At 48.9% G+C, this 22,895-nt stretch overlaps 1 protein-coding gene across 2 annotated transcripts in view; it reads left to right on the forward strand.

Annotated features, from left to right (window-relative positions):
* Nucleotides 1–3,978: 3,978 nt before the first annotated feature.
* Nucleotides 3,979–22,895, forward strand: part of vps13a (vacuolar protein sorting 13 homolog A) — a 31,551-nt gene continuing 12,634 nt past the window's right edge. For both annotated transcript variants that reach the window (XM_035536427.1, XM_035536428.1), the window contains exons 1-47: nucleotides 3,979–4,177; nucleotides 5,751–5,794; nucleotides 5,900–5,942; nucleotides 6,363–6,458; nucleotides 6,575–6,676; nucleotides 6,799–6,908; nucleotides 6,995–7,054; nucleotides 7,162–7,221; nucleotides 7,749–7,829; nucleotides 7,931–7,988; nucleotides 8,084–8,211; nucleotides 8,323–8,429; nucleotides 8,635–8,806; nucleotides 8,951–9,013; nucleotides 9,163–9,295; nucleotides 9,459–9,559; nucleotides 9,886–10,028; nucleotides 10,121–10,319; nucleotides 10,479–10,593; nucleotides 10,714–10,850; nucleotides 10,990–11,122; nucleotides 11,638–11,755; nucleotides 11,934–12,078; nucleotides 12,562–12,646; nucleotides 12,879–13,054; nucleotides 13,339–13,495; nucleotides 13,670–13,749; nucleotides 13,842–13,901; nucleotides 14,296–14,503; nucleotides 15,035–15,151; nucleotides 15,227–15,330; nucleotides 15,778–15,945; nucleotides 16,320–16,627; nucleotides 16,761–16,908; nucleotides 17,052–17,193; nucleotides 17,397–17,521; nucleotides 17,653–17,816; nucleotides 18,057–18,283; nucleotides 18,414–18,742; nucleotides 18,925–19,278; nucleotides 19,526–19,627; nucleotides 19,726–19,878; nucleotides 20,236–20,494; nucleotides 20,921–21,081; nucleotides 21,241–21,344; nucleotides 21,706–22,009; nucleotides 22,164–22,583. In XM_035536427.1, coding sequence (XP_035392320.1) covers nucleotides 4,078–4,177; nucleotides 5,751–5,794; nucleotides 5,900–5,942; nucleotides 6,363–6,458; nucleotides 6,575–6,676; nucleotides 6,799–6,908; nucleotides 6,995–7,054; nucleotides 7,162–7,221; nucleotides 7,749–7,829; nucleotides 7,931–7,988; nucleotides 8,084–8,211; nucleotides 8,323–8,429; nucleotides 8,635–8,806; nucleotides 8,951–9,013; nucleotides 9,163–9,295; nucleotides 9,459–9,559; nucleotides 9,886–10,028; nucleotides 10,121–10,319; nucleotides 10,479–10,593; nucleotides 10,714–10,850; nucleotides 10,990–11,122; nucleotides 11,638–11,755; nucleotides 11,934–12,078; nucleotides 12,562–12,646; nucleotides 12,879–13,054; nucleotides 13,339–13,495; nucleotides 13,670–13,749; nucleotides 13,842–13,901; nucleotides 14,296–14,503; nucleotides 15,035–15,151; nucleotides 15,227–15,330; nucleotides 15,778–15,945; nucleotides 16,320–16,627; nucleotides 16,761–16,908; nucleotides 17,052–17,193; nucleotides 17,397–17,521; nucleotides 17,653–17,816; nucleotides 18,057–18,283; nucleotides 18,414–18,742; nucleotides 18,925–19,278; nucleotides 19,526–19,627; nucleotides 19,726–19,878; nucleotides 20,236–20,494; nucleotides 20,921–21,081; nucleotides 21,241–21,344; nucleotides 21,706–22,009; nucleotides 22,164–22,583 — 6,903 coding nt within the window. In that variant the 5' untranslated portion in view covers nucleotides 3,979–4,077. The remainder of the gene's footprint in view (nucleotides 4,178–5,750; nucleotides 5,795–5,899; nucleotides 5,943–6,362; nucleotides 6,459–6,574; nucleotides 6,677–6,798; nucleotides 6,909–6,994; nucleotides 7,055–7,161; nucleotides 7,222–7,748; nucleotides 7,830–7,930; nucleotides 7,989–8,083; nucleotides 8,212–8,322; nucleotides 8,430–8,634; nucleotides 8,807–8,950; nucleotides 9,014–9,162; nucleotides 9,296–9,458; nucleotides 9,560–9,885; nucleotides 10,029–10,120; nucleotides 10,320–10,478; nucleotides 10,594–10,713; nucleotides 10,851–10,989; nucleotides 11,123–11,637; nucleotides 11,756–11,933; nucleotides 12,079–12,561; nucleotides 12,647–12,878; nucleotides 13,055–13,338; nucleotides 13,496–13,669; nucleotides 13,750–13,841; nucleotides 13,902–14,295; nucleotides 14,504–15,034; nucleotides 15,152–15,226; nucleotides 15,331–15,777; nucleotides 15,946–16,319; nucleotides 16,628–16,760; nucleotides 16,909–17,051; nucleotides 17,194–17,396; nucleotides 17,522–17,652; nucleotides 17,817–18,056; nucleotides 18,284–18,413; nucleotides 18,743–18,924; nucleotides 19,279–19,525; nucleotides 19,628–19,725; nucleotides 19,879–20,235; nucleotides 20,495–20,920; nucleotides 21,082–21,240; nucleotides 21,345–21,705; nucleotides 22,010–22,163; nucleotides 22,584–22,895) is intronic.

Below are 22,895 nucleotides of genomic sequence, written 5' to 3' on the forward strand. Positions count from 1 at the left end.
AGGTCAACTGACTACCTGAATATGCTGAACGACCAGGTTATTCCATCAATGGATTTTTTCTTCCCTGTTAGCACGGGCATATTCCAAGATAACAATGCCAGGATTCATCGGGCTCAAATTGTGAAAGAGTAGTTCAGGAAGCATGAGACATCATTTTCACACATGGATTGGCCACCACAGAGTCCAGACGTGAACTCCATTGAGAATCTTTGGGGTCGTGCTGGAGAAGACTTTGCGCAGTGGTCCAAATCTTCCATCATCAATACAAGATTTTGGGGGAAAATTAATGCAACTCTGGACAGAAATAAATGTTGTGACGAAGCTTGTGGAAACGATGCCACAGCGAATGCGTGCCGTAATCAAAGCTTGTTATGTTTCAAGGATAGGCAGGATGCGGGGACGAGGCACGATGAAACAGCTTTATTCTTACAAACATGCAAAACATACCACAACCTCAAAGGCTATGCACAACTCAAACACCAACAACACATATTACAGCACAGGAGACATATATACACATAACGCAGAACAGGTGGACGACACAAGAGGGCGTGGCAACACAGACAGACATGCACACGAAGACGTTTGAGGAGGGGGGGCAGGGCTACAGTGTGACAAAGCTAAAGGCGGTCCAATCAAATATTAGAGTATATGATCTTTTTTTTCTTTTTTTTTTTTGGCCAGGCAGTGTATATTTACAAATGTAAAATTAATGATAATCCTTCTCCACAAATAGCTGTTCACACCCACTTATACATGCAAAATCACACAATCACATAATCACACAGTCAAACACACACTTATGACCCTTAACACAAATAAGAATAGCCAAGGGAATCATAGTCTGACCAAGATATATGGCCTTTTGCAAGCTCATTTCCACCTGTCCTGATCATTATTCTTTTTTTTTTTTACTATAATCTGACACACTTCTCCAGTCTGAAAGACATTCCTATGTCCTGACTGCAGATCCTGGTCAAGTGAGTTAGGGTCTTATTGACTTTATACAGGTCTGGGGATCTGAGTATCCAGGTGTGTGGTATTAAGTCATATGCTTTATTGTAACTGATCCTGGCAACGCAGAGGTCAGTCTGTCTAGTCTAGGAGTCCTGCTGGACAGTAGATGGCGCTTTAAGCCTCTGGTGTTGTAACCAGTCCCATTGTGAGCAGTGCTCACATGCTCACTTGCACATCTGTGAAAGATTGTGAACCCTTCAGACGGTTCTATATTTTTGCATAAAAATGACCTAAAACTTCATCAGAAAAAGGCACAAATTCTCATCCATTTTGAATACAGCTGTATTAGCATCCATAAGAGAAGTGGTCTTTTACGTTTCCTCGATGACAGGTGGCAACTCAAGCGTGATGATTAATGACCAGTGAAGACTGATGACAAGGTGCTAAAAGGTGCATCATGGCCCCGTGACCTGTAGGACATCACACACACAACACAAAGATACCTTGCGCACAGAAGAGACAGAGCATATCTTATTACGTTCTACAAAGACAATTATGTTGGTGTCTGCTGAAGCAAGCTTTCCCGAATGCTTGATGTTGAAGAGAAGGAACTCTTTGTGAACGTAACAGAGATTGTGTTGCATTAAAAACGACATAACCATTCAAGTGTGTCCAGTAGCTTTACCAGGCAAGTTGAGCCTCATGGCAGGGCCTGGGTGAATGTTCCATTAACATGACCTCAACATGCAAGCTGACTCACGACACTGGGGCCCTGGAAGAAACGTGCAGGTTCTTCTTATGGACGAACATCGAAAATGATGCCATGGCATGAAAATGGTTCCCATAGGAGGAGCCTACTGAGGAGAAGACATCAGCGAGCATCTGCCAGAACGGAGCGGCCGGCCCACACGCTGCCTGCGCATATTATTGCCTGATGCAAACCATGCGAGGAATACCTACACTCACATGCAAATAAGATCCCTTGGAGTGACAGATGCTCCCAGGACTCTGCCCGAGGTCAAGCTGCACAGCCCCGAGCCTGAGTACTGCTACCGCTTCCCGTGAGCACCCTCACCAGCATGTTTCTTCCTGTTTCTTTTTTTGAACCTGCATCCGAGTAATGGTGAATGGAATTCTGGGAATTAAAAGTTTCAACAAGTGAGCTTCACTGAATACAATATAAACACAATATGAATACAATATGAACTGAATCTAGCTAGGCAAGGCAAATTAAAGCATATTTGATGCCAGCATACTAACATTATGGGACATAATTGTACACATTGTGCATATTTGTCACACTACAGGGTGTATTGGACCCCAGCCACTGGTCTGTTGGCGTGAGTCCTTCTGGAGTAGGTCGACATTTTATTATGGAAGTGAAAATAATCAATAAGATTAGCACTGACTAGAATGATTATCAGAAAGAGACTCGTCGGGTACCCATGGCACAGACTTAAATCCGTCTTACTCAAACCCTCATAGAGCTGAAGGTAGATTTTAAGGCTTTAAAAGTATTATCTTTTACATAATCTCTTGGTTTTTGCCATTTCAGATGGGAAAAATATTCACTTAATTTAATTCTCAAGTGTTTTTTATAAAACTCAGGTTGCCGTTCTGAAATTCGTGATGTGGCATTAAAGGAACTTCTGAGATGTTGATGAAGCTATGCCACGCTCAGGTGCATACAGTTCAAAAGGTGGTTAAAATGTCATTATAATACCAAACCTGTTGCTAACTCCTTACACTGGTTACCAGTATACTACAGAGTTGAATTTAACGTATTATTACTGGTCTATAAATCACTTAATGATGTAGGATTAACGTGTCTATCTGATGCAGAATCTCCAGATCTTTAGGAACTAGTCAGTCCTGCCTAAAGTAAACAGTACACATGGGGCGGCAGCGTTTAACTGTTTTTTGAAATTGAACCAGCTGTCAGAAGATATCAGGAGTGCCCCGACACTAAATGTTTTAAAATCAAACCTAAAAACGAACTCCTTTGGGCAGGCTTTGGGCTCAGGTTAAATTCTCATACTTCAGATCCAATAGCAATACACTTTTTAAGCACTACTGTCTTATTTATTTTAAATCATGCTTTATCTCTTTAGTCTTTAATTTTATATATTTAAATTAACATGATCTGATTTTAACTTTATTTTAATAAATTGCATTTGTGCTTTTTTGTTGTTGTTTTTTTGCAAATACATTTCAGAAGTGATAGATTTGGGGTTGTAATGAACTTTATTCTGCTTCTAAATCTTATGAGAAGCATTTTGAACTGCCGCTGTGTATGAAAAGTGCTATACAAATAAATCTGCTTTGTCTTGACTATTGGCAAATCTTTAAAGGATAATTTGTATCATTTAGCTTATTATTGGAGGAGTAAACTAGTCATTTGGTCTACATGTCACAACCAAATATTGTAAATATTGAACAGTGACACATAAACACGTAAAAGCAGACTGTTTATGTTATATTTACATTTACAGCATTTGGCATGTGCTCTTATCCCGAGTGTCTTACAGAAGTGCCTTTTCGTTTCGGCAGAACTTGCCTTTATGGGAGTCGGTGCAGGAGAATAGACACAGTACAAGTTTATTACTCTTAGTGTTGTTAAGCTCAGGATGAAATGCAAGATTTTATAAATGCAAGGTTAGAGACGTGTGTTCACGGGCGTTTTGGAGAGGAGAGTTTCAGTCTGCATTTGAAGACAGCGAGTTCAATTCACCATTGGTTGAGGCTTATCTCCCTTGAGGTCTGGTTGTGGTGGTGGTAATTACTTAAAAATATCACAGTCTAATTCCTGAATTCTCCACACAGATATCACAGGTAGTTATTAGTGTTGGTTATTAATGTAAGGCTGTTAGTTAGTTTGTCCTATGTGTTAGTAACAGCAATGATTTCGGCCTTGAACAGTGATAGACACTGAACTACATCCTGGATCCTGTAGAGGCCATTACCCACGCGTGGCCTCTAGAGGTCGCTCTTGTGCCGGGTCCGGTTAGTCAGCCACGCAGTCCCTCCCAGGACAGCGCCAGCAATGTTTATTTCAGGAAACTGGGCTCGCCAGCCTGACTCGTCCACTCATGGTGATCTGTGTATGACCACGGCGTAAACATGGTGTTCGAGTCGCTGGTGGTGGACGTCTTGAACAGGTTTCTTGGCGACTACGTCGTGAACCTCGACAGCTCCCAACTCAATCTGGGCATATGGGGAGGTAAAGTGTTCGTCCTTGACGGCTAACGTTAGCACGTCTCCTAGCACAGACGCCCAAAGGCGCTTGGGTTTGCTCAAAAATAACACACAGCTGCCTAGTTAAGTTACCCCCCCCCCCCCCCTCCCGTTAGTTAGCTAGCTAAGCTAGTGCTTATGTTGTGCTCAGGATTTAACGAGAGAAGCTGTAGTTGTAGGGGCAATGTGTCTATAAAAGCAGGTGTTTTCTGCTGTATTCACATGGTCGTCGTTGGTCTTGGCTGGCTAGCTGCCCCACGTTGTGTTTTGAGGCTGCCAGAATGGTGAGCGTGGTAACAAGCCCCCGTCTTTAGTCCCAGCCATGCCTGCCACCCTAACCCTGTTTCCAGGTGTCGGAAAGCTGTGGCTTTCGCGTTTCGGCTCTTACTTTGGCCAAAGACGAGCGGGTAAGGTGAGAGGTGAGACAGCTTGCATAGCCAGGGTGTCGGTGTGTCATGAGAAGTTGAACTGTGTCTCTGCAGTATAGACAAGCTCTATTCGTCAAGACGCTCATGTCCTAAAGACGTCAGGGGAAGACCCGAGTAACCTGTCAGTCCCGTGAGTCAGTCAGACAGCTGAGGTGCTTTGAGGAGACAGGCAGTCTGGTTTGTTGCCGAAGGCTGAAATGTCTAGGTCGCTCACGCTCAGCCAGGCCCCTGTAAAGCCTATAAATCTATACCTGCTACAGTGAGTTAAGTGACACTTTCTGTGGTGTTCCAGTAAATCCCCACACAGAAGTGACCTTGATCTGAGAGTAGTGGGAGCTGATGTTTCTCTACAATCCCACATTCACATAGTTGCCGCCTGTCGTCGGCTCAGCGAGAGAGCGGTTGGTTAACTCCAACCGCTGCATCCGTGGAGTCTCAGCTCACGTTAGACAGACCTTTTCTTCATTCTTAATTTGTTTAGTTTGCAAATTACGTCTGTTTGTGGGTCCAGAGGTCAGTTTGCGATTTGAAAGGCACATCGGCTGAGGTCTAGTACACATTTGTAGTGTAAGTGTAGAGTAAGTGTAGTGACCTAGTGCGTGTGATTTGAACAGGTTTGATTATCCAACTCTGTCATAAACACTTATTAACAACGGAGAAGGTCCTTGCTGTAATGGGAAGTTAGTGTGCTTGGTGGATAAGGTGGAGCTGATTTGCACATTATCAGAGTGGAATATTTTAAGTCTGCGCTTTAAGAGAGAGGCTCTCGGTGAGGGTCGGATTTCCCCAGAAGCGTTGTGAAACAGAGATCATCTTTATATGCAAGAGCGAGTATTACACTGAACACTCTCTCTCATTTAAGATGATCTTAACAGGAGACCCAGGTCTGACCTACTGCTTTCCACCTCCTAACATGCCTCGCCTGGTCATTAGTAGCTGGATGGTTCCCGTTCAGGCTCTGAAGCGCTGGAACACCTGGCAGGAGGTTCTGGACTGAAGACATCTGTTTTAAAGAACCCAGAAATGACTAGGCCTAATTTGACATTGTGCTCATGATGACTGATGACTGTTTAGTGTCGTACCGCCCGTCCCCAGCTTTGCAGTGAAGACCATTTTTTTATCTCACTGTAGGTGACGCAATACTGCGAAATCTTGAAATAAAGGAAAATGCTTTGGTAAGTTTCACGTGTTTAAAGCTGCACACTGTTTGTGTAGCTGCATCAATACTGACCCTTTTAAATCTAAATAAATGCTCAGTTTGACCTCTCTTGTGCCATCAGAGTCAACTGGACATTCCTTTCAAGGTCAGAGCAGGCCATATAGGTAAGTTGGTCCAAACACACACTTATTTCAGATACACTTATTTTATAGACATGTTTCACTACCTCTGCTTGCACTAGGTATAGTTCCTTGTACTTCTTTGTCGGTGTTTCTATATGTTATGATATTTAAACGATTACAAGCAATTTGCAAATTAGTAAATCTGCTTTAATAGTTTTTTTAGACCCTCAGTTTAGAAATAAAGTTTCACAGTTGGTTGTTTGATTTTATCTCAGTATTAATCTGTTCAAATCTTCTGGAAAGGGGTTTGAATGACTGACAGTGGTTTGTGAATAATCAGGTATCGGGGGGGAGTACAGTGCCGTGGTTCTGGATGTGCTAAATGTTATAACCTGCTTACGGAATGGACACAGGCCAGTTGCGAGTGTGTTTTGTGATTATTATGACGTTTGTGTCCTTTAGGCCGACTTGAACTGAAGATTCCCTGGAAGAACCTGTACACGCAGTCGGTGGAGGCCACCCTGGATGACGTCTACCTCCTCATAGTTCCTACTGCCAGTAAGACCTGTCAGTTAGTCCCCCCCGTTCATGGGGGTAACACAGTCCCCATTTTGTTGTAATGTTATTATGTTAACGCATGTGTGCACGCATGTGTGTTTGTGCGTGTGTGTCAGGTATCAAGTATGATGCAGAGAAGGAGGAGAAACAGTTACAGGAGGCTCGACAGAGGGAGCTTCAGAGGATCGAGGAGACCAAGCAGAAAGCAGCTGAACGAGGTTAGAAAGAACACCAGAGCTGTCCTCCCCACACCACAGAGCTCCCCTCTGTGCTCCTCACACCAAAAAAAGGCACAGCACAGCTCAGAACAGCACAAATGCGTGTTGATGTGTTTGCACAGAGAATCCAAAGACTGAAAAGCAGGACACATTTGTGGAGAAACTGGTCACACAGGTGATCAAAAACCTTCAAGTGAAAATCTCCAACATTCACGTCCGCTACGAGGATGATGTGAGTGAGCAGCTCTGTCTTACTACAATAAGAACTACACCATTTAAAGCGAACCTTTCAACACACTGTGAATATTTTGCACACAGGTCACCAATCCAAACTCTCCTCTCTCATTTGGAGTGTCCCTACAAAACCTCAGTCTTCAGGTAAAGCGGATTTCCCCAAGTCAGATGAATCTATCTATGTGTGTGTCTGAGGGCTTTGTGTTTGGGGAGCGCGGTCTCATACATGTATGGCTATTGTGCCCACACAGACTGCGGATGCCAACTGGAAACCCTGTCTGCTGGACGAGAAGTCCAAGCTATTTTTCAAGGTAAAAACCTTTGGCTGTTAGAGGTTCGGTCACACACTCGGGCTCGACAGTGGTGGTAGAGGGAGTGTGTTACTCTAAACTGGGGTTACAGAGAAAAGGCTTCAGTCTGGCGGAAATCGAAATACAAAGACTCTTAACAGGAAATGACGCCATAGACAAAAAGGCGAAGCAAAGTGCAGGCCGCAGATCTTGACTGGAGAAAGACAGCGGAGTATAGTCAGATACGTGCCGCTATAATGAGAAGCCTGCCTCAGGGTGGACCCCGCCCCCCCCCACAGCACTCCTGCCCGTAATGCTGCCCCTATCACCTGTGGACTCCACCCCACAGCATTCGCTGCCACTGTCTGTTTAATCGCTGCTCACTTACTCTCAGATAAAGAAAAATCTAGTTTTCACCTGCTGCCTTTTGTTTTAAACCTTAGTGAGGTTGTTCTCTTCGACTGAAGTACTGCGTGTTATTAATTTTGCTCTGGGGTAGTTGTGACGTGGGCACTAACGGTGCTTGAACTGTTTTACGCTCCGTGCAGCTCGTCCGTCTGGACAATCTGTTTGCGTACTGGAACGTGAACTCCGAGCTGTACTCCAATCACACTGCTCCAGAGGCTCTGGTAAGAGATCAGTGCTCGTAAGCTCCAGTAACCCAACCAAAATAATTCTTGTTAATCCCGATGAAATTTTTTTTTTCCCGCTCCGTTTAATGCCGTCGTAGAGATTTCTCCAGCAGAACGTGGCCCTGCAGAGCTCCATCCCTCGTGACTATCATTTCAGTGAGTGCTTTTAGTTTTGTGATTTGTTTGATCCTTCCTCACCTAACGACGGCCACGTCACGCCAACCCCACTTCTCGCTGTGCCGCGTCGCCAGTTTTCCGTCCGATCTCCGCCAACGCCAAGCTGCGCATGAACCCTCGCTCGGATGTGGACTTCTCCTCGCCGAAGGTGGATCTGGTGGTCCACCTGCCTGAGGTGGCAGTGGAGCTTAGCAGACCACAGGTGGGTAGGGAGGCACAAAGAGCCAGCGCAACCTACGCCCGTTTTTATGTAGTTCGCTTTACTTGAAAGATGCTGGTGTGACTAGAATCCAGCACATGTTGTCCCCTGCAGTACGTCAGCATTCTGGAGCTGCTTGGCTCCGTGGATATGATGTCACGTAATCTTCCGTACAGGAAGTATCGCCCAGAGGTGCCGGTCCACACCAACGCGTACCACTGGTAAGAGCTCTCGCGTTTCTGCGTTCCCCTCCTCTATGTTCTTTCGCTGCACTACAGTTTTCCTGCCTTAAGAGTTTGGTTAGCTTCTCTTCTTTGTTTAAAAAATGGCTGGTTTCTCTGCTGTGACTGCATACCTGGAATACCCTTGGTGTGTGTCTGTGTGTGTGTGTGTGTGTGTGTGTGTGTGTGTGTGTGTTCCTACCAGGTGGAGGTACGTCATCACGGGGATCCTGGAGGTGAACATCAAACCCCGCCTGCACATGTGGTCCTGGCAACACATCCGTCGCCACCGGCAACAGGTGAAGCAGTACAGAGAGCTGTATAAGACCAAGATCACCAGCAAGAAGCCTGCAGAAGGTCTGCTGAAGAAACTGGAGGTGGGAACGGAAATGCGCTTTGTATAGGCTTGTCGAACAGTGTGTCTGCATGGTGTGATTATTTTAGATCTTTTCCTGTTCCTCTCTTTCTGGCACAAGCTTCTTAGCACTTCTCTGTCGTGCTTCCGTACGTTTCATTTATAGGAGACGGAGAAAGTTCTGGATATTTTCAACATCACGCTGGCAAGACAGCAATCCGAGATGGAGGTGACGCGCGCACACACATGCATGCCCTTTCAGACTGACCTTGTACAATTCCCCAACACACCACAGAACGACCAGTTAGGACTCTCGCAGCCTTGTACCTCTTGTTACTGAGTGCTCTCGGTGGTAACGGCGTATCTGTGGCTGCACAGGCTTCTAAAGCAGGGTTACGGATCTACCGGCCGGGCGTGAAGGCGGAGGAGGACCAGGCGCAGGGCTGGTTTGGCTGGATGTGGAACTGGTCTGGAGACAGCAGCACACAGGCCAAGGAGAACAAACCCGGAGGTACTTAACCAAAATGCTGCACTCAGGCTAAATTGTAATTCAGATTAATTTCACGTAAACTGTACTGAAATTCTGCCTGACTTTGAGAGGTTTTTTTATCGCGGTTTAGCCGTGAATTTCAGACTTGTGTAATGTTGCAGCTAAATGTTTAATGGGATTGTAGCCTCAGGTTTTGATACGCTGATGACCCCGGCAGAGAAGACCAAGCTCTACACTGCCATTGGATACAGTGAGACGGCTGTCAATCCTAACCTGCCAAAGAGCGTATGCATCCACCCTCCGTCCAACCTGTTGCGATATTAGCATAGCCACTGCTAACAGTCAAAGCCTGTGTGCTAACAATGTTCTGTGGTTTCCAATATTTGTACTGCATTTAACTTTTATATTAGGTAAAAGGTTTTTTGTTTTTTTTTACTAACAGCATAGCAACTATTTTCATAATTTAGCAACTTGCTTGCTAAAATGACGGAATAAATCAGTATTCTGTTGTTAGACTACAAAATGACCCCTCTTACACATACTTAGCCCAGTGGTGATAACGCTGTTCAGCAACACCGTGCACACTAAAGGTGACATGTTCTGTTTGGCAGTTTGAGGACATGAAGATCCGTTTCAAGTTGGTGAGCATGTCTGTCTCCATCAAAGAGAGCAAAGAGAAGCCTGAGATCATCCAGCTGTCTGTGCTGGACCTGAGTGCCACACTGACCCAGAGACCCTCCGCCCAGGCCATCAAGTATCCTGTCTTCTCTTCTCGTCTCTTCTTGCCATAAGCAGTGCTTTATGGTGTCCTTCCTTGCTTTGACCTCCTCCTCTGTCCGTGTTCAGGATCACGGCGCAGCTGTCGTCGTTTGAGGTGACGGGTCTGCCCCGCAGCCAGGTGGCGCCGACGCTGCTCTCCTCTCGCCGCGTGGTGGAGGAGAACAAGCCCCTGCTCACGCTCATGTTCGAGACCAACCCCCTGGACGCCGCGGCAGACCAGAGGCTGCACGCCGAGTCGCAACCGCTGGAGATCATCTACGATGCTGTGAGCGGGTGTGGGTGGGTGGGTGTGGAGGTGGGTGGGCATGGGTGTGAGAGGCAGATAGAAACACAGAATGCGTTAGAGCCTAAACCTTGACCCAGGGTGTAGGAAGTACCCAGGATCGTCGGTGAGATCTTCTCATCACGGCTCTGGCTTCTGCAGATGACCGTCAACAGCCTGTCTGCTTTCTTCATGCCCCCCAACGACCTGCAACTGGATGAGCTCACCAACGCCACGCGTGTGAAGCTGGAGCAGTTCAGAGACAGAACATCGACAGGTGTGTGTGTCTGTGTGTCTGTGTGTGTGTGTGTCTGTGTGTCTGTATGTGTTGGCCAGCAGCCCACAGGATTCCTTTAGAAAGCTAAACATTTGCATACCGTATGTGTGCCTACTGCAGGACTCATGTACATCATTGAGACACAGAAGGTCCTGGATCTGAAGATCAACCTGATGGCTTCATATGTGATCGTGCCCCAGATGGGCTTCTATGTGCCCCAGCACAGCCTCATTATTCTGGATCTGGGCAACTTTCAGGTGAGGCTGACCCAGGGCCTTTCACTGCACACTGGGCCTCAAGACCAGCTAACAGTAAATAAGCAGGCACTCCTGTGAACCACAGGACTTGGAGTCTTTACTACCCTGTGCGTGTGCGTGTGCGTGTGCGTGTGTGTAGGTGTCCAGTCAGAGCAGAGCTAATTTACCCCAGCTCTCAGCAGGAAGCAGCACCATAGAGGATATTATGTCTCGTGCGTATGACAGCTTTGATATACAGCTGAGCAGTCTGCAGTTCCTATACACCAAACCAGGTACAACACACACACACAGACACACACACACACACACACACACACAGAACCCAAGGTTTCCCTGCAGAATGTTGTTAACCACAGTGCCACACTGCCTCTGCCTGGTGCCATCTTATCGTGACACACACAGTGCAACGCCTGATTTATCAAAGCAGGCCAGCATCTTCCATTGCTCCATGGTTCTATTGCCTGTTTTTCCTGCTTGCGACACAACAGCTTCAACAACTGACCGTTAAACAGCTGACTAATTTACGCAATAATATACAGACACCACTGTAATGAAATAATCCTCGTTACTCACGCCACCTGTCAGTGCTTTTATGATTACACAATATGTCTCTCTCTCACTCGCGCGCGCACACACACACTCTCTCTCTCTCTCTCTCTCTCTCTCTCTCTCTCTCTCTCTCTCTCTCTCTCTCTCACACACACACACACACATTCTCACACACACTCTTTCTCACACACACACACACACACACACACACACACCTATCACCTGTGCCCTCTTTTAGATGGGAACTGGAGGAAGGCTCGGAGGCAGAGGGAGTCTGCCCTGCACATCCTGGAGCCGATGGATCTGAAGATGGTGTTCAGCAGAGCCATGGTGGTCACTGACTCCCGAATGCCGAAGTTAGTGTGTGTGTGTGTGTGTGTGTGTGTGTGTGTGCGTGCGCGTGTGTGTGGACCAGTGTGTTAACGTGGTGCTGATGCGCGCGTGTGTGGTAACGTGCTGATGCGCGCGTGTGTGGTAACGTGGTGCTGATGCGCGGTGTGTGGTAACGTGGTGCTGAGCTGCTCTTCTTCTGAGGTTTAAGATGTCCGGTGAGCTTCCTCTGCTGTCTCTGCGCATCTCTGATGACAAAGTCCGTGGTGTTCTCCAGCTGATTGAGAGCATTCCACTTCCTGAGAGTCGCCCCACGCCTCGGACCACAGCACAGCAGGTTACGCCCAAGGTGTGCGTGTGTGTGTGTGTGCGCTCTTTAGACACATCTAGTCACAGTGTTTCTTCTTGATTCTTACTCTATGAATGGGTGTGAGTGTGCGTGGGTGTGAGTATTCTCAGGTCTGTCTGTGTGTGTGTTTGTGCTTGAGACACACCTTTAGTTGAGTCACACTATTCTTTCATTATAAATGGGTGTGTGTGTGTGAGCATTCTCACGTCTGTGTATGTGTGTTTATTTAGGTGTGTGTACGCATGCGTGGTTTAGACACACGTTTAGTTAAGTCACAGTGTTTTGTTCTTGATTCTTACTGTGTGTGTGTGTGTGTGTGCATGCGTGTGTGTAGGTGTGTGTGCATGTGTGTGTGTGTGTTTGTATTCCCAGGTCACATGCCTATGCAGTTCTTTCGTTTGGCGCTCTAAATGAATGTAAAGAATACAGACAGTTGTTCGTGTTGGTGTTAAAACATGCTCTGTTCTACGTGTTCACAAACAGAGTGTGAAACAGAGAGACACTCCCCAGCTCACTCCGAGAAAGCCTGCCTTGGCTGACCTGCGCTCCTCAGTGATATTCGACTCAGGTTAGACGCACACTTGCACAAAATGTATGAGTCAGCTGCTAATATTGAAATAATATTAATATTAATATTAAAAATCACACATGCTGCATACGTTTAGCTGAACGGATTTGTGCGTGTGCGCGTGTGTGCGCGCGTGCGCGTGTGTGCGTGTGTGTTTGTGTGCGCGTGTGTGCGTGTGTGCGTGCGCGCGTGTGTGTGTGTGTGTGTGTGTGTGTGTGTGTGCTGGCGTCAGGCTCAGAGGAGGAGCTCTTCTACGACGCCCCCAGCTCTCCTCTCGAGGATCTCCCATTCTTCGAGGCCAGCTCTGGGTCTCTGGAACAGCGTGCCTCCGTAAAGAGAAGATCTGCGATAAAACAGGATCCCAAGAAGAACATGACCGAGTTCTTCATGAGCTTCGAGATTAGCAAGGTGGGCAAAGACCAAACCTGATCACCGTGAGCCCCAACAGGGCTAAAAAAGATGACAAAGCAGAAAAGCAGTGGTGAAACCTGAAAGGAAGGAGTGGAACTACAGATATAATGAGGCTTGTCTTGTTTACCGCCTTTTCCGTGACAAAAGGCTTCCACCTCTGAAACGACTTCAGTTTGAGTTAGCGCTTCATTCCAGTGGAAATAAGCCTAGTGACGAGTGCAGGACCAGTCGGGTGGTAACGGGCGTCCGTGCTGATTTCTCCCATTTCCGTCCTGCGCCAGCTGTCCATCCAGCTGTGTCACCTGGCCGCCGAGTGGGAGGAGTCTGTGCTGCTGCTTCAGATCGAGGGTCTGGGCACCCAGCTCAGCCTGCGCACCTTTGACATGACCTCATACACCTTTCTGCGGGAGATCTGCCTGGAGTGCTCACAGTACATGGGTACGGAGGACACACCTACTCACACCATTCCCCAACACACACACAAAGTATGACTGTGGCCCTGTCTCAACCCCGACAAGCACTGGCAGCCATCATATATTGCGATCGTTGTTTAGACACCATCTTGCGTTTGTGTGTGAATGTGTGTGTTTGTGCATGCGTATGTCCGTATAGACGGCGAGGATGAGAAGGTTCACCTCATCACCACGCTAGACAACACAGAAGACGATCTGCTCTCCTTGGAGTACATCAGAGTGAGTGTTTGAAGTGTTGTTGTGGACCTGGAGGGCCCGAAGATGCCCATGAAGTTTGCGTGTTATTGATCTTGGATTTTCTTCTTCTCCAGGCGGACAAGAACGCGCCAGATTTCAGTTCCGTGTACAAAAACACAGAGCAGCTTGTTAAGGTAGGTCCAAGCACCAATGAGAGGCTTCCATTTTTTTCTGAAGGTTGGCTCAAGCACCAATGAGAGGCTTCCATTTTTTTCTGAAGGTTGGCTCAAGCACCAATGAGAGGCTTCCATTTTTTCCTTGAGGTTCGCCAAAGCACCAATGAGAAGCTGCCATTTTTGTTTAGGAACGTGAGCCAGAGTAGTGATTGGCTCAGGACCCAATCTGACTGGAGTGCTTCAAAAGTAGCCTAGAGAACAAATTCATTTTTATGTGTTCACATACTCATAGAAAAGCCATTACACTGCATTTCAACTGTAACACTTCTATTATTCATGAATTTTAAGTTTAAATGTGTTACTGATTTGTGTGTTTTGTTCTGTGCTGACTGACCTGTATGTCCTGCTGCAGGTGAATTTCTCCTCGTTGGACGTTCACCTGCACACGGAAGCCCTCCTCAACTCCATGAACTTCCTGAGCAGCCTCCTGCCTGCACCCACGAAGCCAGCACCGGGCACGCCGTCCTCCGCGCCGCAGGAGGACGAGGACGAGGGCGGGGGAGACAGAGACGCCTCCGAGGAAGAAAAGAAGGAGTCGTCCGCTGTCGCCAAGAGACCCGGTAGTGGTGCCCTTCGTTCGTGCGGCGCGGCAGCGTTCACTATTATCCGGATCAGCAGGGCTTCCGTGGCATGTTGACGGTCCCAGGGACTCCACAGCGTTCCGCTAACATCATTTTCCTGTATCCTATGGAGTGGACATCACTGTTTATTTGGTGGAGGCCACTGTGTCCCTCACAGAGAGCCTCTTTTTCGCTTGCATAGCAACACCAATTGAAACCTGGGTTGAATATCAACGCTGTATGTGTCCCATCTGCCCCGCTGCTGAATGGTGGATCTGCCCTGGTGGATCTGCCCCGCTGCTGAATGGTGGATCTGCCCTGGTGGATCTGCCCCGCTGCTGAATGGTGGATCTGCCCTGGTGGATCTGCCCCGCTGCTGAATGGTGCATCTGCCCTGGTGGATCTGCCCCGCTGTTGAATGGTGTATCTGCCTCGGTGCATCTGCCCGGCTGCTGAACGGTGCATCTGCCCCGCTGCTGAACGGTGTATCTATTTCCTTTTATTTGATGTCTCCTTGTTCTGTCTGTGCAGTTACTAAGAAGTCAAAGTTTGAGGACATTGTGAATCTGCACATCAGAGCAGATCTTTCCTGTCTGAAGGTCTTCATAAGAGGAGAGAAAGCCAGGATCTCTGAGATCAGTATAGAAGGTCTCTCTCTCTCTCTCACTCTCTCACACACACACACACACGACTCTAGAGTAAAAAGGGTTTGTCTCTCTCTAGGTCTGGTGTCTGAAGTGCAGATGAAAAAGAAGTCTGTGGAGATCTCAGCTAACCTGAAGAACATCATCATTCTAGACTGTGACCAAGAGGCTCTGTACAAAAAGGTAGAGACTTCAGTGGGATCCAGAATCTCTAGAACTGTGTAAGGACTCTACAGCCGGGTCTGACACAACCGCCACAACTCCCAGTTACGACACACAGCGGTATTCACGACGCGACACGTAAATGAAAAAGAGAAATCTTCAAACTATGGGTGGAGTTCAGTCTTCAGCATCTGGGCCATTCGCACTGTCCAGGGTCCCTAATCTCGTTCACTGGTTACCATAGCAACTGCTAAAGACCAGTTCAACTTCCTAGGAAAAGGAGCCAAGATGCATTCAAACCGTCGCATAATGATACCGTGACACAGCTGTGTGTCGTCACTGACAGCTTATATTTAGAGTCAAGACGTTTTAGAGGGCCTGCGTGTTTCCTTTCTTTTACAATTGATTAAGTTTTTCAAGGGTTTTGGGTACATGGCTATGTCTGACTTCAGTGCCTGGATGGTGCAGGCAGTGTCTATAGCAGGTAAGGAGGTGTTCGACTTCTGCATGGTGAGCTACGTGGACGCCACAGAGGGCGAGGCCTACACGGACATGCGGGTCGTGGACACGCGTGTCCGGCTGACCGTCGGCTGCATTCAAGTGATCTTCCTCAACAAGTTCATCTCCTCTGTCCTGGTGAGTGGTCGGTCCGCCACAGAGCTGTCCGTTTGTTGGCAGAGCCAATCGAAACGCAGCACACAGGTCTCATCAAGACGGATATGATTGGCAGTATTGTAGAATAGAGCCACCTGTGAAGAAACTCTCTTGCATATCTTTTGCGCTCTCTCTCTCTCTCTCTCTCTCTCTCTCTCTTCCTCTCTCCCCCTTTCTCTCTCTCTCTCTCTCTCTCTCTCTCTCTCTCCCCCGTCCCCCTCTCTCTCTCTCTCTCTCTCTCCCTCTCTCTCCCCCTTTCTCTCTCTCCCTCCCTCTCTCTCTCTCTCTCTCTCTCTCTCTCTCTCTCTCTCTCTCTCTCTCTCTCTCTCTCTCTCCTTCTCCCCTGTGCTCTGCAGGCATTCATCAATAACTTCCAGGAGGCCAAAGACGCGCTGGCCGAGGTGACGGTACAAGCAGCAGAGAAAGCTGCGACAGGCGTGCTGGAGCTGGCGGAGAAGAGCACGCGCATCGCCCTGGACGTGGACATCAAAGCGCCCGTCGTCTTCCTGCCACAGTCCTCTGTGTCCACCAACGTCATTGTGGCCGACCTGGGCTTGGTGACGGTGAAGAACCGCTTCGAAATCGTCCCATCTGAAGCTCACGCGAAGATCCCACCCATCCTGGACATCATGGGCGTGGCGCTGAGCGATCTGAAGATGTATCGGTGGGAACACCAGACTGTGATCTCTTTTGCTTTATTTAACGTGCTGGCGTTAAAATGTGATATTTTAACGTTTTTTCCCATGGTCGTGAAGCTTGAGCTGAGAAGGTGAGGGTTCTGACGTTTGTGTGTACAGAACCACGTTTAAAGACGGACAGTTCCAGAGTGAGATCCAGATACTGAGGCCAGTGAACATGGAGCTGTCAATCAAGCGCAATCTGGCTGCCTCCTGGTACCACAGCATCCCAGACATCCAGATCACCGGATACCTCAAACCCATGAGTGTAAGGGGCCTGTGGGTGTGTGGGGATGTATTTGATATGTTTTAGTGTGCAGTGTGTTGGTTGTTTTTTATATATATATAAAAAAAACGTGTGTGTGTGTGTGTGTGTGTGTGTGTGTGTGTGTGTGTGTGTGTGTCCTATAGCTGATTCTGAGTCAGGAGGACTTGACTGTGGTATTGGGGACTCTGAGTGAAAACCTGTCTGAGACATCAGATGCTGTTCCTACTCCAAAAGGCTCTGATAAAGCAGAGAGTGTGTCTATCAAAGACTCGCAGGGATCTGGAGGTACACACACACACACACACACACACACACGTGCACACTTACACTCATGCACATGCACTCATTTACCTAGAACCATATATATACTTTATGACTGGTCTCTGGAGTATGTAGGTGTTTTCTGGGTCTGGATTTTGAGTGGTGTACAGTGCACATGTGATCAGCCTGACAGATGTAAGGTTCTGTGGACCCCGTGGCTTCCTCAGGCACCACAGTGGTAACCGCAGCCGTGGTGGAGGGCCAGAAGGTGACCAGGCTGAAGAGCAAGCTAACAGTCCTCTTCAAGTTCGACTCCATGACCCTGGTCCTGTACAGCCCGAGTGGAAGTGAGGTAATACACCTGGAGCAGTGACAGTGATGTTCCTTAGAGTGAGGGTGGGTGTGGCTGGATATACAATGAACAGGCTCAGTACGGTGTGTGTGTGTGTGTGTGTGCGCGCGCGCGCGTCCATGTCCATCCAGATGCTGGACTCGCGCGATGAGCAGCTAAAGCTGGCGGAGTTCACCCTGGGCACCATCACCGCGGCTGTAGACATGTTCTCAGACAGCTCTATGAAGGCCTCCATCAGACTCACCGAGTGCCTGCTAGACGACAAAAGGAAGAGGGTCAAAATGATCACTTCCAGGTGTGTTAACACACCCACGGGCACCTTCATAAGGTTATTGTATTACTGTAGACTGACCCACAGAACATATTATCATGTTCCATTTTTTTAAATGCTTCCCCTTAAATATCAGTATTAATAACACCATATATAAATGTGAATGATTACCATTGGCGGATCATCTTTTATTTCACAAACGTACAGCACACATGTGTTTGTGTAAATAATTTGTCTGTGTGTGTGTGTGTGTGAGTATCTCAGGATGATGGCCATGAAGAGAGGCTCAGAGCAGAGTGTCATGGTGGATGTGAGCTACAGGCAGGGCCGGGACGGCACCACCCTGGAGACGGTAGTGCAGGACCTCTACCTGTGCGCCAGCATGGAGTTCCTGCTCACCGTGGCCGACATCTTTCTCAAAGCCCTGGCGCAGGGCTTCTCTAGCCCAGCCAAGGGCAGCAAGCAAGCCTCTGTCACCAAAGACCCTGCAGGTTATAATCCCAAACTCCTGCTTATAGTGGCTTTAATCCTGCCACCACAGACACAGGTTATAATCCCAAAGTGGTTTTATCCAAAGGACGTGTAGAGAAGGCACTGTGATGTGTAAAAATCTCCTCTCAGCTCCCGTTCAGCCCGTGGCAGTGAAGACGGAGATGAACGTGGTGGTGAGGAATCCCGAGATCGTGTTCGTGGCCGACCTGACGCGCGCCGACGCACCGGCCCTCGTCATGACGACACAGTGCGAGCTGGTCATGAAGAGCGACCCAAGCGGGCAGCTGATGACGGCGGCCGTCACCGAGCTCAAGGTGGTGGCGTGCCCCTTCATGCGCGCGCAGGCCGAGAGCAACTTTACCACTGTCCTGCAGCCGTGCCAGGTGTTCTTCACCAGCAAGCAGCTGGCCGGCCAGCCGCAGGCCATAGAGCTCTCCATCAACTCTCTCACCCTCAAGGTACGTCCGCTACGTTTGCCTGCTCAGAAACACTGACAGTGAATGGTACAGTTTTTCAAAGGGTCAGGGTGAAAAACTGTTCTCTTTATCGCTCGTACTTACGGTGGTTAAACTGGACCCTTTAAACTGACCCGGCTGTGATAAGTAAATATGGTGATTTTCCTCGGCGTTCTTCCTCCTAGGTTTCCCCCATCATCATAAACACGGTCATCACCATTCAGTCTGCGCTGACCCCCACCGCCGAGACGCCCGAGGAGCTGGAGAGCCCCGTGCCCCCCGACCTCTGGGAGCGGCGGGACTGGCGTGACCTCAAGCTCTGGTTCCTGGAGGAGGAGAGCGAAGAGGATGTCAGGTCCCTGGTGCCCCTGGTGCCGCAGGGTGAATCCCTGCAGCTGCGCGTCGCCTCCATCTGCCTGACCCTGGAGGCGGGCGTGGGCCACCGCACCGTGCCCATGCTCCTGGCCAAGTCATCCTTCCATGGCGACGTGAAGAACTGGAGCACCCTCATCAACCTGCACTGCCACCTGGACATGGAGGTGCGTGCTCTCTTCTGCACCCTCTCTCCGAGCCGCTGCAGATCCCTTAAAGCAGGAATCTGGAACTCGAGGTCCAAGTGCACTCCAGGGTTTTGATATGACCGGCAGCTGACTGAGGAGTTAATGGGGGTTGGGCGGGGGTGTGGGGTTAGGGGGCGTTATTCGTGAATACGTTAGGACTCGTCTTTGTCATCAGTTCTCTAGGAATTTTGGAGTTTTGATGGAGCCTGTTGTGGGTGTGTTGCAGGTCAATTATTACAACGAGATGATGGGAGTGTGGGAGCCTCTTTTAGAGCCCCTCGAAGATGAGACCAAAGATGTGTTCAGACCCTGGACCCTGGACCTGAAGGTCTTAGTACAGGAGAATGTACTCAGTCTCAAAAAACAACACAGACGCACGCCATGACTGCAAATGCACTTTTTTTCTTTCTCTCTCTTCCGTCACAGATGAAGAAAAAACCGGTGAAGGGTTCAGGGACGTCCGATGAGGTGGACTACATAGTGCCGGATTACAAAACAGTCATTAGCATTACTAGCAAAGACCAGCTCAACATCATGCTGTCCAAGTGCGGTCTGCACATGCTCAGTAACCTGGGAACGGTGAGAGAGCTGCTTTTGTCTTGACCAATGCCCCATCCGTCCTCTGGACATCAGTTCATCCTGAAATAATGAATCCAGTCCAGGAGCCCATGTTCTAGACCAAGACCGTTCTTAAACCTAAACCAAAAATGCCTTCTACTTGTGAATCTCCACTAAAGTTACAGTTTAGTCCAAGACTAGACTAGAGACTACTGAAATGGACGTTAATCATGTTATCCCCAATCCAAGTTAGTTCTCTGTTAATGCTTGTTAACAATACTGACATCTTTTGGTGAAGCGTTCCATTAAGGCTAGTGGTGGAGTCTTCTGATTGGTTGTCGGCAGAGCCTTCTGATTGGTTGACCCTTTCGCTCCCAGGCATTCGCCGAGGCTGCCAAGCAGACGGCGGAGTGCTTCCAGCGTGACCAGGCCCCGATCGTGGTGAAGAACCGGCTGGGTCTGGCCGTGGCCGTACTGCACAGCGAGGTGTTTAGGCCCATCGGGAGGGAGTCCGTGGGCCGCACGGTGGAGCTCCAGGACGGCGAGAGCTTGAACATGGACTATACGCTCACGGCCGCTGACGCCAGCCAGTTTGCCGCCATGACCAGCCTCAGCAGTGAGAACTACATCCAACCGAGTGAGCCGACCCGTTCACGCGCAGTCCAGACACGAGAAACATTCACTCCTGGCCACAGGAAATTTAGCCAAAGCACACTAATAATCTACTGTATCTTAATAGACTGTGTTAGTCAGAATAAAGCTCTGTGAGATTAAAGAGGACCTTGGCAGCCTAATGCTTATAACTTTATTTTTGGGGTCTACTAGAATATATTTACATGCTACAGTGTATCAAACACACATTATTTTTCTCATCTCTGTTCACCCTCTGAAAATGTTCTGTTAGAGCTCCTGTGTATTTAAGCCCCCATTCCCAGTGAGCCCAGTGTGTTCTGATTGGTCAGCCCACCTGCTCCAATCTGATTGCTTATGCTCGACGGAAGGTGGGCACTAAGGACCGGGTTCGATTGCGAGTTGTCTGAAAGTGCTGTCCGGACGGTTGCAGCTCCGGTGGGCCACACGACAGCCGACATCATCCCCCTGATCAAAGTGGGCCGGGGCGTGTACAGTGTCGTGCACCGGGGGTCAGGTGTCACCCGCTTCTTTGTGTGCCAGATCTACTCCAACGAGGGCAGCAAGTTCGTCAAGATCCGCTCGCCTTTCCAGGTCATTGCTCTGTCTCGCCTCCAGACACGTGTTCAGTGCATGCTTAGCCTGTTTTTAGCCCGTCGAGTACAGGCTGCGGACGCGAGTTCTCTTATTTAAGCAAATCCGGGTCCACGCTCGGTTCTAAGTCAGGATTTCCTGATCTTCTGCCGATTCCAGATCGTTAATCACTTCTCGGTGCCGTTCCGGGTACTTGAGGGCTCCTCGTGCCTGGGTGTGTCTCTGCCCACAGAGGAGTTCTGTGTCCCTCTGGGCTCCTACAGGTCAGTGACCACAGATAACCAGTGCAGTCACACACACTCACCACAGCTGACCCCGGCCTGTTTCTCTGATGCAGAAGCACGCTGCTGATTTACATGATGTTAGGACCCTCCTTTCTCCTCATGAACTCCTAATGCCTAATGTCTTGTAAATTCCTGAATATATCAGGAATATCCCCTGGTATCAATATCCCCACTGTGTGGTGCATGTCGCTTTTCTGTTGACCAAAACAAACCCAGATTGATACCTTGTCACCTGATATTTGTAAATAAATATTTCTTTAGTCTGTAATGATGCAGAACACCTGAAGGAATGATACGCTGGCTTCATGTACTGATCTCTGCACACCCCCCCCCTCCCCAGGGCAGAGCTCAGCTTACAGCCCGTAACCGAGGGCAACGACCAGTACGGTCGCTCGGAGGGTTTCAGCTACGATGAGGTCAGTCAGAGGCCTGGCGACTGCCTGGAGAGCACTTGCCGCCACTGTGGAGATGATGATGATGATGATGATGACACACGCGTGTTCAAGATCAGCATGGTCCCCGTCCTGGATGCCATGCTGTCCCACAGCACCCAGGAGAACATCGACAAGCCGTTTGTCCTCCACCTGTGGCCCACTGTGCTGCTTCGGAACCTTCTGCCGTACCCCATCACCTACAGATTACTGGTACAGGGCACAGACCGCGTTGCCAAGGCCAGCGCGCTAACGAATGCTAATGTTTTAGCTTTTATATTCTAACTCGCCGATGCACTGTTCGGTTGTCATAAAATCGGTTGTTCTGTGTTATTACATTACGGTGCGCGCGTCTCCGGCGCGGCAGGCTAGCGGGAGCCCCGCGCCGGCTGTGCTGGAGGAGGGCCACTCATGCCATCTGCACACGGCCGTCATGGACCACGCCAGCCTGGAGCTGAAACTCCTCGGCTACCTGCAGCAGGACTGGGAGGCGCAGTACCGCCTCCGCAGCGACCACGAGGAAATTGGCTTCATCACCTTCAGCTCACTCCGCGCCAACGAGGAGCTGGACGGGGACATCTCACAGGCGGCGCTCGACATCGCCGTCCACGTGAAGAAGGAGGCGGGCCAAGCGGTGGTGGCTGTCCACTCTCCTTATTGGATGGTGAACAAGACGGGCAGGCTGCTGCAGTACAAGGCCGACGACATCCACCGCAAACACCCCAAGGACTACGACATGCCCCTCCTCTTCTCGTTCAAACCTCGCAACTTCCTGCAGAACAATAAGGTTTGCAGGGCCCGCGCAGTATGCAGAGGGGGCGGATCGGATCAGATGTGTTTTTGACTCATAGCGCCTTCTTTAGATCAGACATGTTTGACACATAACGCCGCCTTTAGATCAGATGTGTTTTTTGACTCAGTGCCCTCTTCTGATCAGACGTGTTTTGACTCATAGCGCCCTCTTCTGATCAGGGGTGTTTGACTCATGGCGCCCTCTTTAGATCAGGGGTGTTTGACTCATGGCGCCCTCTTTAGATCAGGGGTGTTTGACTCATAGCGCCCTCTTTAGATCAGGGGTGTTTGACTCATAGCGCCCTCT

Source organism: Electrophorus electricus, chromosome 18 (assembly GCF_013358815.1).
Source record: "Electrophorus electricus isolate fEleEle1 chromosome 18, fEleEle1.pri, whole genome shotgun sequence".
Classification (NCBI taxonomy): Eukaryota; Metazoa; Chordata; class Actinopteri; order Gymnotiformes; family Gymnotidae; genus Electrophorus; species Electrophorus electricus.